Below are 18515 nucleotides of genomic sequence, written 5' to 3'. Positions count from 1 at the left end.
AATAGGATGTTATCTCATAATTAACAATCTATTCAGGAGAGAAAAAGAGACATGGGGTTTAACATCCACTTAATGCAAGCTAGGTCATTTCAAGACTAACATGGTACAATCTTAATTCAATAATTCTGTTGGGGGTAGTAGGGGTCTTAGAAGTGGGAGGAAACTGGAGGACGTGGAGAAAAAAACATGTTTTTGATTAAAACTACACCACTTGACTAAATAACAAACATTATGATCTACAGTACATGTGATAGAGTACTTGGCAACCACCCCAACCCCTTTCTATCCATGGTGAATCAGTTTTTTATCAGGGGCCTGTTTCACGAAATTTAAACTAAGATAAAATCCAAATTTTAGTAATTTGATTGGATAATATTAGATTGATTTTAGTGCTTATAGCCAATCAAAATTGAAGTATCTACTAAAATATGGATTTTATCTTCAGTTAAGATTTCGAGAAACAGGGCCCAGGTCAATAAACTTTCATGTATTCAAGTCCAATAATACTGTCCACAAACTCAATCACTCTGATCCAGTCGCCAAAATAAATACCGGCGGATTTGAAAACATTTTCCTATAAGTTAATGCAGATAGAAGAAGTCACAGAGTACTGTGTTAAATGAATCATTTGTTTTATAGTAGATTAATAAGTTAAAAGTATTATTAGATTTTACTTACATCAAGTTTATGTCTAGTAATAACATTATCTATCTCCTGTTTATAAGGTAGAACTTGGGGCATTGTTACAGATACTGGTACACGAGGTGAATAAAACGACCCACCTGTTAAGAAAGAAAAAATTTTAGTACATAATATTGACAAAGGGATAGTTTATTAGCAATAGCCATAATTACTTTGTTTAAACCATTCAATGAACCATATAGATATAGAAAGTCTTTAAGCTTGCATCTCAGTCTAGTAAAGATTCAATAATTATTAAGACACCATAAGGCTCCATCAATTCGATTTTCTGTTCTTTGGGGTCTTGAAAAGAAATTCGCCACTTGAATCACATGAAAGATATTTTGTTTAAAATTCCGAAACTTAAAAGTTTGGAACTAAAGTCTTTTGAACAGCACAACCAAGTACTTTTGGTTTTTAAATAAGTCTTTTTCCCGAAGAAACATGAAGGACAATTTTTACAGGTGAACCTTTAGAATAGAAAATCAAATTAGTCTGGCCTAAGATTCAAATATAATCGATGGAATTGAGAGATAAAAAAAAAAAATGATTGAAATAAACATAATGAAAACGTACTTGGTGGTTCATCAGTATAATAATTATCTGTATCATCTAGAGTAGAATCTAGACCATTATTACCATGTTTACGTCTATGTCTCATCATACTATGTTTTAACGTAAATCGTTTATGACATATATCACATTCAAATGGTCTCTCACCTGAAACATATAGACAAAATACTGTTGTAGAGCAAAGACTTGGTTGTAATTAACTACTCTTATCTCAGGTGAAACATTATACAATATATTTGTTTACAGATAAAGACTTGGATGTCACTAGATTTTAAGTTGAAATGAGATGTGATCTATTCATCGTAACCTTGTTTCGGGTTACACAACTCATGGTAATCATTGAGAGAATGAGAGAGTGAGAAAGAGGGTTTAGCATCCACTCAACACAATCTTGTTCATTTCGGGACTAATGTATGCTTCAATTTTATTTCAATAATACGCTTGCGCGCAGGGGCATTTAGCAGTGGGAGAAAACCGGAGGAGCCGGAGAAAACCCACAAGGCTGGACAGGCAACCCTACTCCTTGTCATGTACAACCGAGAAATCGAACCCATGCCAGTTGATTCAATGACAGATCTTATGATACACTGCGCACACGCTAACCATTCATGTGCACGAGCTAACCATTCGGCCGTCCCCCGGTAATCATTGAAATGTTACAATAAACAACCTATCATTTCGACTTATAAACTGTTCTGGACTACCATTGAAAGAGGATATTCTGTTAAAACTAACATAAAGTGTATGATAATTACCAGCCATGTGCTTTATGAACCCCAAAAAACAAACTGCTTTTAAGTTAACTAAAAAGTAAACTGCTTTAGCAAATTATTGACTACGTCAATACAATCTTCGTTGTTACTACGTAACAGAAAAGTTCAAATATTAAAAAAAAACTTTTTTAAAAAAGACACAATGACAAATAAGCAAAGAGCTTCGAAACACGTCCTTCGCTTGTGACTGGGCAAGCACGCACTGATTTTCGCGGGCAAGGTGTTGAAAAATTACCTGTATGAGATCTCATGTGACGACGTAAATCCTGTAAAGACCAGAATCGTTTAGGACAGAGAGAACAATACACTTTACGTTGAAAATAATCAGCTGTTAAAACATCTGCTCTTGATGATTCTATTGCCATATTTATAGACAAATCTTTAGTTTCAACATCAAAATCTAAAGCACTACTTTTAGACACCATATTGTCAATCTGGCTTGAAAATTCATCAATATTCTTCACACCATTCTTTTCATGTAATATTGACCAATCGCTAGCATGGTTCTTTTCCTTGTGTTTTAAACATTCTATTCTAACATCAAAAGACGCATCACAAAGATAACATTTATAAGGTAAGTCGATGTTGTGCTCCTTTAGATGTCGTACTAACAGCTTTCTGGAGACAAATTCTTCGGAACATTTCCAGCAGTTTGTAATTTTATCAACATTGTAGTTGTCACGTTCAGGATTGATATGTTTCTCAGCTGATCCACTAAAAACAAACGGATCTACGTTATTGTTAACATCGTCATCATCGGACAATGGTGCCTCCTTGGTTGTATGTTCTTCTAATCTTGGACTGATAACAATAACATCATCTTTATCTTCTGGGGAAACAGAACCTGGCTCTAGATCATTACTTGTCTGCTATAAAACAATAATTATCATTATAATTATTTTGTTCATCTAATGGCATTTTTATTTCATTATTTTCATTTCATTGGGAAACCAAAATTCAAAACCTCATTCATCCAGTTAAACTAGAGCTAGATAGAGAGAGAAATGGGTTTTAATATCCACTCAATACAAACTAGATCATTTCGGGACCTGGAGAAAACCCACAAGGCTAGGCAGGTGACCATAATCCTTGTCATGTGCAAGTGTGGTACGAAATCACACCACTTGATTCAATGACAAACCTTATGATCTAAAACAACCTGTCCGTAAACAAGAGCCTTGATTTGAAAACCACATCTTGAAGACAGGAGGAGGACAATGAACATCCATAACACTTGGGCATTATTACCGGTAAACATACATTATGCAAAAGCTAAATCTGCCATTGTAGGTCTTTCTTTAGGCCTAAAATGTTATCTAAATTATAAATTAGACATTAATTAACTTATCCAGACCATAATCAACGCTCGATGTCAACACTAGCCTGCGATATTTATTGGATTACGTTCAGATCTGATGCTCAACTTTCATTCTTGATTTAATCATGAAATGGATAATCGAGACTGTTTTTTATCGTACCGACTTTAGTAATGATCGAGGCTAGGCCTAAAATTCAATCGCTAAAATCTCGATCTAGAGTTGATCAATTTTACTGAAATTTTCAGCAAAGTCCCTTTACATTATCCAGTTTTTAACTATTATAGTGAGAACTGCCAGCTCTTTATCCAATCTCCCATAATGTTTTTATTTACAACTTGACAAATTGGCACCTTTTGAAGCTTTTCAGGATTATTTGAACTGAAAAAAAAAGTTATACAAAGAATTGTTAACCTCACCTCCTCGGTTTCATCATAAGATATTTTACTATCATCATTTATTATCATGTTTTCATTCAATGAATCATCTAACTGTGATTGATGTGTTTCCATATCACTAATATCACATCTAGATAATCTTTCTGGTACAGGATTTTCAGGATGACGATCAGAATAGTGCTTTAATAAATTACCTGTCAAAATAAATCATTTAATTCAAACATACATTGTATAATCTAAGCAACCTCAGAGTGTGTTTGGACCAGAATCTTGTCCCCAAGACTGCTCATCTTGTTCTTGTTGTTTATATTCTTGGTTTTTTTGACAACTGTGCATCGATTGACTTCAATTTTTGATATGACGTTACAATTCCATGATCTCTATTGTCTGTGAAGACTTCATGATCTGTTCTTGGTTCATTATTTATTTTGTTTTTTTTTCTGTTTTTTTTGACAGAAGATAATACTTTAGCTATTTTCAATTTCAAAATTCAAAGAGAAGTTTGCAAGGCTAACAGTCTACACAGCAAAAAATCCTTTAATTCCAACAGACTAAAATCAACTGTAGTAGTAAACTAGTAGCACGCAAGTCATCAGGAGTTATTGGATCTCTTGACAGAAATACTCTTTTCCCCTTGATGTGTTTCAAATTAATTTGTACTTACTCTTAGTGGCGAATGAACTGAAGACACAAAGATGACATTTATAAGGCCTGTCCATTGTCAGACGTGAAGCTGGATCTAACATATTAACACCATGTTTACGTATTAGATGGCGTTCGCGGTTTGATTTGGTGGAGAATGTCACAGGACATCGAGAACACTTGAATGGCTTTTGACCTGGAAATTTCAATAATAATTCTGATCAATAAAATCCAAATAGATCATGATTAAGCCAGAATAAAAAAGATGTATATTCTGGCAACCAATAAACCAATTTCCCCCAAAACTGCTGCTTAGCGTCCCTTTGGCTATTTGAACAATTTCTGAAATTTCATGTTGATAGCACTATTAGAATGAGATATTTTAAAATCCATTTTGTCGAGTAGTGCCTCCCCTTAATCACATGTCAGTACCTAACGAGATTTAGCGCCAAAAGATATAAAGATAAAGGATATACATATTTACCTGTATGTGTTAGAAGATGTCTGTTTAGAGAACTGACCCAAGGGAAAGATCTGGGACAATAGGGACAATTTAATTTATGTGGAGAATCAGCATAGGAATTACGTTTTTTCTTTACACCAGTGTCAGGTAACTCTAAAGACTTTGTTTTAACATCATTGGAGTTATCTGGTCTTGGTGTTGTATTGATATTTACATTATCAGTCTGAAATGTAAAAGTACGAAATATTAATTTATTCACATTCTGACTAAAGCATCATGTTTCCCTCAAAATTACATTGATTTTCTCATGCAAAAAATTATTCATATTGCAGAAGACGTTTAAAAAAAACAACAACCCTGGTGACATAGAAACTGGTGGTAATCAGGACATAACACCTAGTTGCCCACAAGATCAACTAAAATTATGATGTCATTTGACGTCATCTCAATGGTTACTGTGCAGCTTTTCCCACATGTTCAACTGGTTTGCACATTATTCTGTTTGAAAATATGATTAACAATTACAGCAAACGTACAGGTTATTCTATCTAGTTCATGAGTATATGATCAAACATACAAGCAAAACTCAATTTTTTAGTTGACACTTATTCCAAATAGTTATCATAGATTGAGGTAAACTTAAAGCGAACTCATATTTTTGGACAATGCTATTCATCTTGTTGTATAATTGTTCTTCTTGGGGGTAATGCTCTTTAAGAAAAGGTCTAAAGCTCTGCTAATTCAAGTACGATCGACATGAAACTGGGCACACTAGTTCCATGGACTATTGTGCATCGACGGATAGACTTTGAATTTTGATACAATGTCACAATTCCAAGATGGCTGCGATGACGTCATGCTCGGTTCCTGGTCTATAATACCCTCGAACTTGTTATATTTACCTTATCTAGAGAGTTGTCTTCAACATCAGAGAAAACATCGGAATCACATCCTATATTATCTACATCATTATCTTCCTCATCAACATTACTACCTAATGTATGATTACTCAATTCATTTTCTCTAGACTGGTTTAAAAAAGACTTGAAGTTTTGAGACTGAGCAGCAGTCAGCATTCTATTTACAGGGGCAAGATCCGAATTCATATCAAAACCTGTAAATATACATTAAAAAAGAGTTAATGACTAACAACAAAACTTGATTCTTCATGGTAAAACTACAAGAATTTTACTAATCCTAACATAAAGAACATTTTACAGCACACGATTGGACTGCTTGAGTTTTTAATCCAATATTTTCTCCCTTATATATACCTGTTACATTCAATAAACTTGCACTCTACACTGCTGAACTAAATTATCATTTTTAGGTTTTAATTACTTTTTAAACAAGCCAGTGGTCAATCAAGTATATCGTTTCAGAATTCATTTGAGCAAACTAATTATCATGTACATTGTCACTCATTCCCTTTATGTTAACATAATTAGTAGTGCATTGAGGCATTTAGTGTCTGTTTAGTTCATGGAGGCACATGTAAAGAGACTATTTAATCAAGACATATGTATGTTTGACATTTCGTATGAATGATTGCATATATAATTTGGCATAATTTGGCTTTGGTAAATAATATAATGTCCTGTTGGTAATATAGTCAAATTAAATTGTCAATAAAATAATGAAAGCAATTAAAACCAAATGATATCCATGCATAAATCTTAAAGAAAAGAGTCATAAAACACAAAACTGAAAACATACGTAATAAAACAAAAATCAAACTTGAATAAGTTTAATGACAGGTGGTTTCATGCATAATATTAAACAAATAAAATTTACATTTCTTAAACAAAAACTAAATAAAGATTTTAAATAAAAAGTGTAAATTATAAGAATGATCTATAAAATAAAGAGAAAACAACATTCTCGGAATGGAACTTAAAAACACAACAATAGGTTTCTAGGTTTATTAACCAATACTTACAACGGTGTTGGATCCAAGTAGGCTAAACAATAATTCATCACATTCTTAATCATATCAAATTTTATTTTTAGCATGTCATTTTATCATGTCAATTTATAACAAGTTCATTTCCATCCATAGGATCTTAAAGCAGGATGTTAAACCCCATTTTTATAGGATCTTGTGCTACTTCTTGGAAACCCAGATGAGCAAATTCCCTCACAGTAAAAAGAGAGAAATGGGGTTTAATGTCCACTCGACACAAACTAGGGTCATTTGGGCAATCTCCGCCCACCCTCACAGTAGAAACAAGTAACAATATTGACCAGTGTATGAAGAGCTTCAAACTCTTTCAACTAATAATTTTCATCCATTTTGTTTTCCTAATAAAAATTCTAGAACTTAATAAATAAATGACACAACTATTCATATTTTTAACTAATTACTTTCATCCATTATAGTTTAGTAATGTAGTTTGATAAATGATACAAGAGAAAAAAAGTTTGTGTAAAATACTAACCTGGACTAAACAGTGCACTGATTGCCTGGTTTGGATACGGACTGTATTTAGCAAAAGCTGGATGGATGGGATAGGGCATTATAGGTAATTTTCTAGGTGTCGATGTTTCTTGCAGCCACTTGCGGTTGTTATTAGTATCTTTCTCTGGTGTGATATCGTGGACTTGTTGAACATGAAGACTGAGTTCCGAACGAACAGCAAAAGATCGCAAGCAAAATGGACACTGATAATGATGTATTGGTGAGATTTCTGTTTGTTTTAGCTTTAAATAAAAAAGAAGTAAGTTCTTAATTGCCTTAGCTATATGTTTTCAGAAAATAAAACTCAGTTTTGAATTTATATAATTGTTATGGAATATTGATATATTTAACATTATAACACCTAATACAGGTAATTAACTGACAGTTTATTTTTTAAAAATTATGTAATATAGTAATTATATCTCATCATAACCTTCATTCATTGTGTGCCACTGTCACCTTTCCTACTCTTTATGGGGATGCTCGATTGAACGTTTTGGAATTGAATTCTGTCAAACCCAAAAATAGTGACAATCGAGTGAAAATGCGCCGACTGCATGAGAAAATATCTCAACCAACCACGACAGCTGAAACATATTCAGTAGGTTTAATTACGTCACGATTCTACTCACACCACCTCTGTTGTCGGGACTGACAGAACAGTGATAGGACTGAATTCCATGTCACTCGATTGCAATTCCCTCAATTCAGAGCATCAATTCGGACTGACAATCGAGCACCCCCTAATAGTTATTGGAGTCCTATGGAGTTATTATCTCCCATCAATTCAAATTTGAAACAAAAGTGAATCAATTACCTTCTTTTCCTCGGGTGTTCCATATTCTTTCTTTACAGATAAGTCCATGGGTTCATTGTCATTAATATCCGAGGTATCATGACATACACGTGACTTACTCAAACCACCATCTTCACGCTTCACACTAAAATCTAATGGTGCTTCACTTCTGCTTATCTCATGTTTTAAAAGATTCTGACCAATCAAAGGAGTAAAACCAGTGTTGAATGCTGGGTGGGTTGAAGGGGAAGCTGAAGGTGGAGCTAGAGAAAACAATATGTAAATCAGATTAGTAATATTTCTTTAACTAAATATCATTTAAATGAGAACTTCTGAAAGCCAGAGGCAAAATTTAGAAGAGAAAGATAGAGCATTGGGGGTTAAATGTCCACACAACACAAACTATGTCGCTTTGGGACTATAATTTGCTTGAGCTTAGAGATCTTTAGCAGTGGCAAGAAGCTAAAATAAACAAGCCAACAGTGAGGCTGATGTCCCCCGTCGAAATCCCCAAATAAATAGATGACACATATTAATTAATCGCACATCTATTTTTTTCCAAAGTATCAAGCAATCAAACTGATTATCAACTATACACTAAGTTTCATCACTCTCTATCAGATAGAATCAAAGTTATCTTGTCCCAAAGCAGGAAATTGCTTATCTCTGCTGAGCTTTAGCTTGATATGTTAATCATTGAACTCAGTCAAGACGAACATCTACATCAAGTTTAAACATTCTACCTCAATTAGAAGAAGAGTTGTTGAACTCAGTCAAGACGAACATCTACATCAAGTTTAAACATTCTACCTCAATTATAAGAAGAGTTTGACCAATCAAATTGCTTATCGCTCTGCTTACCCTGAGCAGAAAATGCTCATTATCGAACTTTGTCAAGGTATTGATGTAATGAAACTATACACCAAGTTTCATCTCTCTCACTTAATTAGAACTGAAGTTATCGTGTCCCAAAGCATCAACCAATCAAATTGTTTATCTCTGCTTACCCTAAGCCGAAAATGCTCATCTTCGAACTCCATCAAGGCATTGACCCAATAAACACCTACACCAAGTTTGAACATTCTAGGTCAATTAGAAGGAGAGTTATTTTGTTCCAAAAAGTGTGACGGACAGACAGACAGACAGACGGACGAACCCATTTTAATAGTCCCCTGCTTTCTTCGAAAGGCGGGGGACAATAATAGACAATGAGATGCACTGCCTGTGAAATTGTATGTGAAGCCGCAATGGCTCAGTGGACAAGGCCCTGGCTTTGATAAACCAAGATCCGACCCATTTACATATTATTGTGCTGTGCACATAAAAGAGCCCTTGATCATTGGAATTCAAAATAAGAGAAGTTTGTAGCGCTGTGTCCTTCACAGCACACTATATGCCATAAGCCGGTCTTCATTAATCCAGTCGGTACAGAAAAGTAGGACGTTAAAACCCATTTCATTTCATTTTGTGTTATTGTATATTTGTCAAATACTGAGAAACTAAGGATATAAACTTTTGAACTTACCTTTCACAAAATGATTTTGTGGAAAAAGATTATTATTATCTGATTGAGAACTGTCCGAATCTATATCCATAGCTGTCGTCAGCTCGTTAACTTGTATTAGTTGTTCTATATCAGACTGATCAATTTCTGTATGTTGTTTCTGAATATGTCTTACACAATTAGCCTTGGTAGAAAATCCAACCTAATTACATCAAAAATAAGAAGAAGCAAAATATTAATTTTCTGTATATAGAATGCATAAAGGATAGTTCAGTTCACCCACTTGCCAACATATAAATATATTTCATTCAGTTGCTGAGGTTAAACTTTGTTGTCTGTATACAAAAGCATGGAAAATAAAGAAGTCTTAAAACTCAAGCTCTTGGAAAGTCTTTGATAAAGTTTATTTAAATGTTGGCTTATCTTGGCTGTGCTGGGTATGCTAAAAAATGTGACTATGCTAGCTTTACTATAGTAAGTTAACTTTGTGGAAAATGACGACATGTGCCCATGACTAATCAACTTTGACCTTATCTTTTTAAAACAAGACTGGTTATGGTTTTCTGGTATTATATCAATAAATTTACCTGGCATTTTTGACACAGAAATGGTTTGAGTCGACAGCTACTGTGAGAACGTAGATGATGTTTTAAGGCTCGGAAGAATTTAAAATCTTCACCACAATATTTACACACTGTGTCTGGTGAATGGAATGAATTAATTTGGTTACGTTCACGTTCCGATGTTGTGTATTTATTATAACCAATAGACTTCTCAATTTCCTGCTTTTCGGTCTTAAGATGCTTCTTCCTGAAAGAATGAATAACCATTTGCTACAGAATTTTACACCACATTATTTGGGTAATTTCTAGTTTAAAATAATCACTGATCAAATGATAAAATTCATATTAAAGATAAGTAAACATATCTCTCTGCACAGTTCAATACTGTTTTATTATTGAATGCTAGCTCCAAAACTTAATACTGGCAGTAAGTTCAGGCTTCAGAGTACAAGCAAGCTTAACATTTGTCAGTGGAAATGCTCTGACATGGCATTTTATTTTCTGTACTATTTACTGGAAACGACAGAGGCAGATTTTCTTTAATTTTTAGTGAAAACAGCAGAGGGAGAGAGAGAGAGAGAGAGAGAGAGAGAGAGATGGGGTTTAATGTACTCTCCACACAAACTAGGTCATTTCGACTAACACATGGTTCAATTTTATTTCAATAAATCGCTTGCGCATAGGGGTCTTTAGCAGTGGGAGGAAACCGGTGGACCCTGAGAAAACCCACGAGATTGGACAGGTGACCCTACTCCTTGTCACATACAACCGGGGAATCAAAACCACGCCATCTGACTCAATGACAGACCTTATGATACAGCGCGTGCTAACCATTCGGCCATCTAACCCCCATAGAAGACTTTGGATGATATTGAGTTAGAGACTTAGCTACGTTAACTACTTGTATATATAACTTACAGAGAATATTTTCTTTTTTAATCAGATTCCAAATGGCTAACACATGCTAACCATTTGGCCATCCACCCCACCCCCCTCCAACAAGAGAGACGTAGATGAAGGAGGAGTTGATATTTTTGCTGTAGTGGACCCAGAAGTAAAGAGTTGGTGAGAGTCAAATGGATTAATATCTTACTTGACATGTCTCTCACAATTAGCCTTGGTAGTAAAAGCATAATCACAGATAATACACTGAAATGGTCGTTCTCCATTATGTGTTCTAAAATGCCTTATGAGTGTACTCTTATCAGCACTAGAGTAATTACACATACTACATTGATATGGTGATAAACCCATGTGGATTCTTTTATGTGCTGTAATAAAATATAGACATAATAAACATTGTGAAATTCTTGTATTAATATCATGCATTATTCACCAACAACAAACCTGGTCGGTTTTTAAAACAATTAAAAAAGATGCGGAAATACTAAGCGTGCTTTTATCATGCCTCACAATAATGTGCAACAGATACTTTACAATACAAAACACTATTTGGCCTTCCTTCTAAGATTAAATCTTTTTCCTATCGAGCATTAAACATTAATTTCCAAGCTAAACAAGCAATTTCCTTCTCATATCATCTTTGAAATTTACCTCATTCATGCAGGTATTTAAAAATAAGAATTATTTGACATGCAGGACATGCTTCAAATTAAAATTAGTTTATTCTATTTCTAATCAAACTAACTCACCATTAAGCGTTTTCTGATTAGGAAACACCATTTCACAAAATTTACATAACAAACCAGTAGCCTTCCCATCATGCACATCACCACAACTTCCTGTACCGTCACCCGACAAAATAGAGGAGGCGGGACTTGTGCTTACAGCTAGCGGTGAATCAGCATGCAACATACTTCTTTGGCCGCTTAACGGCATATTACTTACATTAAAGGGGAATAGACCTTTAAAATAATTGATGGCAGTATGTGGTTGGTTGATATCTGATGTTTCTTTAGTGGGTGTAACAGCAGGTGAGTTTTGCGATTCCTCATCCATTTTTTCAATTTTAACAGAAACTTTTGCATTATCAATCTCAGATTCCTTAGGTTTTAGATCCAACATAGAAAGAAATGAGTTTTTGTTCTCTTCACCAAGCTTTCGTGGTAGAACATCATCAGATTGTATTTCTGATGCTTCGTGGGATCTACTTTCTAGATGAGAATCGGTGTGGAGCATCAGTGCACTGTTACATGGGAATGCCTTTCCACATTCTTTACAAATGAATTCCTGTTGAGTGTTTCCTGCATTTCTTTCATGCTGTTCACACCACGTCTTCGCAACTAGAGGAAATTTAGGAGTTGTGAAATCGATGAAGTCGATATCTTCAAATCCACTCTTGGTTGATTTTGGGGATGGTGATGGAGATGATGATTGTGATGGGGTTGGTGAGGGAGTTGGAGATGATGATGGTGTTCCCCCAGTCTCTTCCATTTCTTCAGTCTCTCCCTTCTCTTCTTTTATTGGTTCCTCATTACTGAAGTCATCTTTACTTGGTGTATCAGTGGTTTTACCTAACGGTGTATTGAGGAAAGGGTTTTCGTGATTGTGTTCAGTTTTCAAGTGAGTCATATAATCCACAAGAAGAACATGTTTACTACACAGGGGACATGGTAGTTGTTGATTATACGGAGAAAAACTCATCTGTAAAAATATATATATAATTCATTCTTACCATTGTTATAATGTTACAATAATGAAAATATAGTACAAGAACATCCAACTTGAACTAAATTGTTGTCTGCTGAGACAGGGACGTGCTGTAAAACTGTTGGGAGGCAAACTGCCACATAATGAACAGTGCTATGATCAGATCATTGTTGACATGAATATTCATGACATATGTATATCTGAATAGTAATGTGTGAGAAAGACAGTCTACTCTTGGTCATTTCAGGACTAAAATATTGCAGGAATCTTTAGCAGTTGGAGGAGAGAGAGCAAGAGAAATGGGATTTAACGTCCACTCGACACAAACTAGGTCATTTCGGGACTAACACATGGTTTAATTTTATTATTTCAATAATTCGCTTGCGTGTAGGGGTCTTTAGCAGTGGGAGGAAACCAGAGGACCAGGAGAAAACCCACAAGGTTGGACAGGCGACCCTACTCCTTGCCACGTACAACCGGGGATTCGAAACCACACCAATGACAGACTTTATGGTACAGCGCGCACGTGCTAACCATTCAGCCATCCAACCCCCCAGCAGTTGGAGGACCCAGAGAAAACCTATAGGTTAGGGCAGGCGACTTTACTCCTTGTCACTTATCAGCTTATGCTCTAACCCTCGTTATTTGATGCAAATGATAAACTTTAGATCACACATTAGATCACTCCCCCCCTCCCCCGCCACCACCCCCTCCCCTCACTCCATGGTTCTCAAGATAGTACGAAATACAAGTAAATTCGGGTTATGAGTTTTTTGCAATTTATGATATACAGTTCAACGACTGGTATGATTTTATAATATTCATGTATATAGTTTTTATTTCTATTAGACACTTACGGACATATCAGGATAAATAGGAAATGGTGGTCTCATTAAAGGCATGTAGGGTGGATACGGAGGCCATATTGGTCTTGGCATATAACCAGGCATAATTTTGTTTTTATGAAGTATTGATGGTTTCTGCGCATCTCTTGTCCAATCGAGATTTGGTGGTGCGGACTTAGTCAAGACTGATGATTCTTCTTGTTTTTCAGGAACATGTTTTCCCATTGCCTCATCTAAGTCTGTTTCGTCTGTGGAGGTGGAAAACAATTTTTCCTTCCAGGCAGATTTTGAGTTCGAGCGCTTGTGGGTTCTTGGGGAGCCTACACCCGTACCATTTTTCTGATGAATTCTGGAATGGCGGTGCATATTGCCATTTGTGGTGAATGTCATGGCACAGATCTTACATTTAAAAGGCCTCTCTCCTGAAATATGAAACGGAAAGAAATACTTTAAACACAACAGCATCTAAGTACAAGAAAGAGAGAAGGTGTATTGTTTAATCACCTGTTACAACATCCATTAGCAAATCGTCCTGATCACTTATAATTGATTTGACAAATGCTCGTCATCAACAAGTAACTATAACAGTAAATATTGACAACTGAAATGTCTATCTTGTATGTTACATATCTTATAAATTATGTATCCACATACATGTGTATCATGATATTATGACAAGGTTTAGTAATTTCACACCATTTACAATTTTCACGTCTGGCACCTAAAGGGTTAATAATACTTACAATTTTGGGCTACTGTTAATTACATTTTGAATGAGGTTATCAGAAACTGAAATATTTAAATCATAATTGATTTTAAAAAACTCACCTGAATGCACCAGCATGTGTCTATCAAGTGAACTCTGAGAACTCAGTATTTTATTACAAATTGTACAAGTATTATTTTGACTCATTTGGTTTCCTGCATTGTGCATTCTAATATGAACAGTGAGATCATGGTTTGAGGATAAATGTTCTTGGCACATAGGACAGATGTAAGTCGATCGCCCATCTCTTCCTGCTATTGGCAATATCTACAAAAAAAAAATTATCAAATACAAATAAATACTTTTACTGGTAAAATAATACTAAGTAAATAAAAGAATCAAATAGATAAGTCAATCAGACCTCTTTATTCATTGGCGGCTTTTCTGGTTTCTTGTTAATGTGAAAACAAAGTAGATATATTTCAATAAGTGACTGGGGAAACATATCAACAATGTAGCTCTGTCAGTTAAATGTATATTTCAACATTTGCTGAATCTACAGAAATTTACAGGTAGCCCTTTTAGCACTCTGAACTCTCGTGATTCACACTTGAATTAAAAATCAAACTGATTTGTAAAACAATTAACTGGCCGGCAAGCCAGGACCCAGTAAAAAAAAACATTGTCTAGAATGGACCTTTAATTAAACTACATTTGTAATAACCCGTTTTCTAAAATCAAATAATTTGAAGATGAATAGTTTACCTTGCTGGCATCTTTAAGTTTATTTAGTAGTGGCTGATCTAAGGTAGGACTACTGGACGGAGTAGATGGTGAGGTAAGTAATGATGATGGATTATCACCAGGGGAGGCGACTCTAGACATACCATCTTCACTATTTGAATTAGACTGTACCGATAAGCTGGAGTGAAACTGGGTTGGTAAGTTGACATCCACGTTTAGAGGCTGAAGTGATTTCATCTGTAGTGTAAAAACAAACTCTCATCATTATCTGTGTACAAGCTGTGTACAAGATAGAACAATGTTTTTATATAAATCTTGTAGTTCCAGGTGTTAGTTTAACAACAAAATCAATAATATTGAATCATATATGAAAATGATGAGACAGGAGATAGAAAAAAAGATTACAAAATATTCTGGAGGTGTGATGATAGGGATGATCCATCATGACAATAACTAAAATACTCAGTTTAAAGATGCATTATGTAATAGCTAAATTTGTTTATTCAGGTCTTTCTTATGGCTTCAAATGTTACATAAATTTTTATTTTGACATTAATTAACATGACAAGCCTATAATCATCTCTCTAGACCATAACTTCGCTCAGAATAAAGTAATTTGAATGAAATTTTTAACATATTCCTTTTTCATTATCTATTTTTGAACTATTATAGCAAGAACGGCTATTTCTTTATCTAAATCTTGCATAATGCAGCTTTATTTAACATGCAATTTTACACCATAGTGATATCGCAGATAACTCAGTGTTCTGGTTTGGGCCACAATATTTTTAATTCAGATGCCACTCACACTAACCCCAATTCGAGCAGTAAAGTGCTGGGTCTAGATTAACGGAATCCAAGGAGACGCATGTAAATTAGCCATTTATTTATGGGCGTTTAAGTGTATTGTACATTTGAAAATCATCAAATTGAATACTTGAATACAAATCAAGATAAAGCGAAACAATAATTGAAATTGCATCTGATTTTAATAAATTTATGATTTAATCAAAATTCATAAAATACAACAAAATTATGAATCAAGATGAAATAATATAAATTAATATGAATGTGTAGAGAGCAAATGTAAAATATTCAATGACTGAAATCCATCTCCTTAACCTGACTTGCATTTTCCAATAACTTATTAAATTAATTCAAATCAGTCGACAGATAAACAAAAGGGAGAAATCTGATGATATTGTTATTGAGTGAATTTATCAATAAACCACAACAATTTAATTTCCTTTTCTCATCAGCATGCTTTTAAAACTCATCACGCTGTTAAAGCACGATAAAGTCATCCAGTTAATTTCACGGTGGCAAGAAAGTTAGCGTATTACCATGCCTACACGATGTATCAAAGAAAACGTTTATATGAAATAATTAAAGCACCTTGGATATATTGATATTTTTGTTGAATACATCACATAGAGTAAGCTGAACTTTGTCCTAAAGCCCAATAAATCTTGTCTAGAATCAATATCAATATCATTTTATCCTCCGCATAAATTATTATCTCTTTTCATGTTTTGTAGTCATCACTTGAGAATGCATAATAAAATTTATTCTGTTGTAATAAAACAGCCCAAGTTAAACAATACCACCAACTTGACGTAATAAAAATTCATCCCTTAAACTTTCCTCAAGTGGGACAAAAGATACCAGGTAATGGCTACAACAATTCAGTTTTCTGTTATTTTTATCGTCATCCAATGAATCATTCAATCGGTGGTTATAGATTTCTTCCTGCAGTTTAATAATGCTGAGTTTTACATGATTGTACATGAATAGCTACTACCTGGTTATTTGAATTGAGGGTTTATCCTTACCTAATCTAAATGTATAAATAAACAATTTATACAACCCGGATCTACCCATATATAGAAAAAGTCTCAGAACTTATCTTGGATTATAAAAAAGTATATTTTTCTCAGTGTGATGCCATACTTTTGTTTGTTCGTTTATTCGTTCTTACTCTCCCGTCCTGGGCATTGCTCGTGAGAACAAGTGATAAACATACTAATTTAATCAGGACTGCTGGGATGATGACAAGCAGGTACTTACTGCCCCCCATTGCCACACTTGCTCCTATCTAGAGATGGTAGATACAGGTGCTGGCTGGCGATAAGAAGTTGGGGATCAATTGCCAATGTCGCTCATAACCTCACAGGTTGATACTATAATGCGGTCACACGGCTTAGGTGTTGTCCTGCCAAGCGCTTCAGCTCCTTACACATAACAGCATTTTCCAAGACCAATGCCACCAGCCTTAGCTTCAAACACACAACAGAACATTCCCGGGCCATCCCATCATAACTTTCTTAAATACCATCCTAATTTAATGGAGCTAAATCTATATAGAGAATATTCTGATATAAAATGTCCAATGACCATTAAAAGAAATTTTGTCAATATATCCAAAATGATCAGTTTTGATGAAATCTATATATATAATTTACTTCCTTCACAACACAAGTTTTTTTAATATGAGTATTAAGTTATTATTGTTCAATATTTGTTTACCTCGTCTTTATTCTGTTCCAGGTCTGTGTTTTTAATACTGTCTTCCTCTGTCCCATTCTTTCCTTCAAAAACTGAAAATATAAAACATCTATTGGTCAAATGTCATACAAGATTAATTTGTACAAGAATATAATTAACCTTATGTCAGATCACCCAACCTCAAATTTCTTGCACTTCTGAATATTGAACAAAATGGAAGAGAGCTAACATTACAAAACAGACAGATAAATTGTTCGACTGATACGTTCACTAAAAATAAGCTACAATATTAATTAAAGAGAGTGTTGGTTATGTCATAATATTCAGACTACTGGTTTATAATCCTACCAGAACATCAGATCTGGTGCACGGCCAACAACTTCATCCTCATAATGTTCTGATTTGCGAGATACCTGAAACACCTTTTTCAATTACTTTTATTTCATTTGCAATGAGAAAGATATGACTTAAAAAAGATGGTTGATCTATTTCTATATTCTAATAAAAGATAGATATGAAGACAGTTACTTGGATCGACTACCCTTTATTGAAGAACCTCAACAATACTACCAGATCTTTCAAAATGTTGTCCCTAGCTTAAAAATTGCCATATTTTTAATAAATTGGCCAAATTTGTTTATTTCGTTTAAATTAACTGTTAGTCCTGTTTCTACCCATTCCAATTAACAATTGCTAGTTCTGGTTCTACCAATAACTTCATGAATGCACCCTTTAATTTAGTAAGACAGTATATATCATCAATATAACCAATAAATTTAAGGTTATGTATTACCTATTTGAAAGCCGGAGGCCAAGATGATGTTCATTTCTGATCGTTTGGTAAAGAAAGTAAAAAGGTATGATTGATGCAGATAGATGATAAAAAAAGATAAATATCTATGATCTTCCCTCCAGGCATTTATCAACAACAACATCAT

The 18515-nt window shown here is 34.4% G+C and overlaps 1 protein-coding gene across 3 annotated transcripts in view; it reads right to left on the bottom strand.

Moving 5' to 3' along the window:
- The window catches only part of LOC126814722 (ras-responsive element-binding protein 1), a 33307-nt gene that overhangs the window by 1222 nt on the left and 13570 nt on the right, over positions 1–18515 (bottom strand). For 2 of the 3 annotated variants that reach the window (XM_050540074.2, XM_056099887.1), the window contains exons 2-18: positions 17599–17669; positions 15094–15309; positions 14451–14655; positions 13635–14044; positions 11820–12771; positions 11261–11438; positions 10192–10414; positions 9626–9806; positions 8122–8363; positions 7285–7546; positions 5749–5960; positions 4868–5069; positions 4406–4579; positions 3763–3935; positions 2263–2896; positions 1258–1401; positions 679–782 (exon numbers count right to left, since the gene is read on the bottom strand). In XM_050540074.2, the coding sequence (XP_050396031.1) occupies positions 679–782; positions 1258–1401; positions 2263–2896; positions 3763–3935; positions 4406–4579; positions 4868–5069; positions 5749–5960; positions 7285–7546; positions 8122–8363; positions 9626–9806; positions 10192–10414; positions 11261–11438; positions 11820–12771; positions 13635–14044; positions 14451–14655; positions 15094–15309; positions 17599–17669 (4583 nt within the window). The remainder of the gene's footprint in view (positions 1–678; positions 783–1257; positions 1402–2262; positions 2897–3762; positions 3936–4405; positions 4580–4867; positions 5070–5748; positions 5961–7284; positions 7547–8121; positions 8364–9625; positions 9807–10191; positions 10415–11260; positions 11439–11819; positions 12772–13634; positions 14045–14450; positions 14656–15093; positions 15310–17598; positions 17670–18515) is intronic. The other variant, XM_050540075.2, reaches the window with a different exon arrangement.

The sequence above is a fragment of the Patella vulgata genome, chromosome 3 (genome assembly GCF_932274485.2).
Source record: "Patella vulgata chromosome 3, xgPatVulg1.2, whole genome shotgun sequence".
NCBI lineage: Eukaryota > Metazoa > Mollusca > Gastropoda > Patellidae > Patella > Patella vulgata.
This window is presented reverse-complemented; position numbering and strand designations above follow the sequence as displayed.